At 39.6% G+C, this 1,846-nt stretch overlaps 1 protein-coding gene across 3 annotated transcripts in view; it reads right to left on the reverse strand.

Moving 5' to 3' along the window:
* LOC106527369 (sodium-driven chloride bicarbonate exchanger) overlaps positions 1-1,846 on the reverse strand; it is a 50,855-nt gene that overhangs the window by 28,536 nt on the left and 20,473 nt on the right. For all 3 annotated transcript variants that reach the window (XM_014022231.1, XM_014022229.1, XM_014022232.1), the window contains one exon: positions 278-359. In XM_014022231.1, the coding sequence (XP_013877685.1) occupies positions 278-359 (82 nt within the window). The remainder of the gene's footprint in view (positions 1-277; positions 360-1,846) is intronic.

A 1,846-nucleotide genomic window follows, 5' to 3' on the forward strand; every position in this document is an offset into this window, starting at 1 on the left:
GGTGCGGCTTATAGTCCGAAAAATACGATATTTTATAGCTAGCATATTGGCGATTAGCGAAGCTAAATTTTATTTAGCTTTGGCCACCACTGCTGATAATAAATAAATAAACAAACCACACTGGATTTATCCACAGTTTGTCACTGAGTTCAATGAGACATTCATGAAAACTTCTCCATTTTTCCCACATTTTTAAACATTTGAGTCACTAATTCATCTCAGCAGTCGCAGCTCTGTGAGATACCACCTTAGGAGACGTTCAAATGTTTATTGTTACCTTCAAGTTCTTCCTTCTCAAAGTTGGTGTTGAGCATGGAGCGTGTGCCCCCACGGTCCACCACTGCCTCCTCATCGGTTCTCTGCAGGAGACACAAACAAGCAGCTGTTACTCATCAAATAAGACTCTTTTAACAACTCTCTGTTTTTACCAGATATTTCATGTTTCCCTACACTGAGCGAAAAAACTGACTTTATGACAGCTGATGATTTCTTTAGGCAGATATCTGGATGCTGCAAGAGAGATTAGGGTGGGGCAAAATCATAAATTAATCGTCAGGAAAAACTGCCAACAAATAAAATTTGGCGCTTTGCGATTACTGTGATTAGTGACTAGTCACGGTGGTGAAGTGCTAACACTAAAGCTAAAGCAGACCTATTGCTAACAAGGAGCTAATAGTTGCTGTGTCCAAAYTTAGGGTCTGCGTCCTCCAAAGACCAAACTTGTCAGCCAGAAATCAAACTAGCTGGTATGATGCAATAAACATGAATGTACGGCAGTACGGCAGGTCCTTTAGTTCTTCGAACAGTGTCTTGAAGGTAGTTTTGTTATTTTATAATAATAATAATAATAATGTTTTGATATTTTGGTCATTTCAATCTATTTATTTTTTTGCTAGGCGACAGGTCATATGCCAGTGTAAGGGTAAGAATAAAGCCGACCATCCAAATTCACAGCCGCCTTTTTCTGGTCTTTGTGACAAAACAAAGACCCGACCCTTCAGAGGACGCAGCCCCTGATTTTGGACACAGTCAATAATGCGGAGCTAACGCTAATGCTAACACTTAGCTTATGTTATTGCATGGCTGACTTTAACACAGAGCTAACACAAATGTCGAGCTAACACTAATTCTAACGCAGAGGTAACATTAACGCAGAGCTAATGTTGATGTGGTGCTAAAATTAATGCTAACATGTAGCTAACAATAATGCAGAGCTAACACTAACAAAGAGCTAACACTAATGTAGCACTAACACTGACAAAAAGCTAACACCAATGTAGCGCTAAACGTAGCACTAAAACTAATGCAGAGCTAACACTAATGCAGAGCTAACACTAATGTAGTGCTAACACTAATGTAACGCTAACACTAATGCAGAGCTAACACTAATGCAGAGCTAACACTAATGTAGTGCTAACACTAATGTAACGCTAACACTAATGCAGAGCTAACACTAATGCAGAGCTAACACTAACGTAGCACTAACACTAATGCAGAGCTAACACTAATGTAGCACTAACACTAATGCAGAGCTAACACTAATGTAGCGCTAACACTAATGCAGAGCTAACACTAATGTAGCACTAACACTAATGCAGAGCTAACACTAATGCAGAGCTAACACTAACGTAGCACTAACACTAATGCAGAGCTAACACTAACGTAGCACTAACACTAATGCAGAGCTAACACTAATGTAGCGCTAACACTAATGCAGAGCTAACACTAATGTAGCACTAACACTAATGGAGCACTAACACTAATGCAGAGCTAACACTAACGTAGCACTAACACTAATGCAGAGCTAACACTAATGTAGCGCTAACACTAATGCAGAGCTAACACT

Source organism: Austrofundulus limnaeus, unplaced genomic scaffold, assembly GCF_001266775.1.
Source record: "Austrofundulus limnaeus strain Quisiro unplaced genomic scaffold, Austrofundulus_limnaeus-1.0 Scaffold320, whole genome shotgun sequence".
In the NCBI taxonomy this organism is placed as follows: Eukaryota; Metazoa; Chordata; class Actinopteri; order Cyprinodontiformes; family Rivulidae; genus Austrofundulus; species Austrofundulus limnaeus.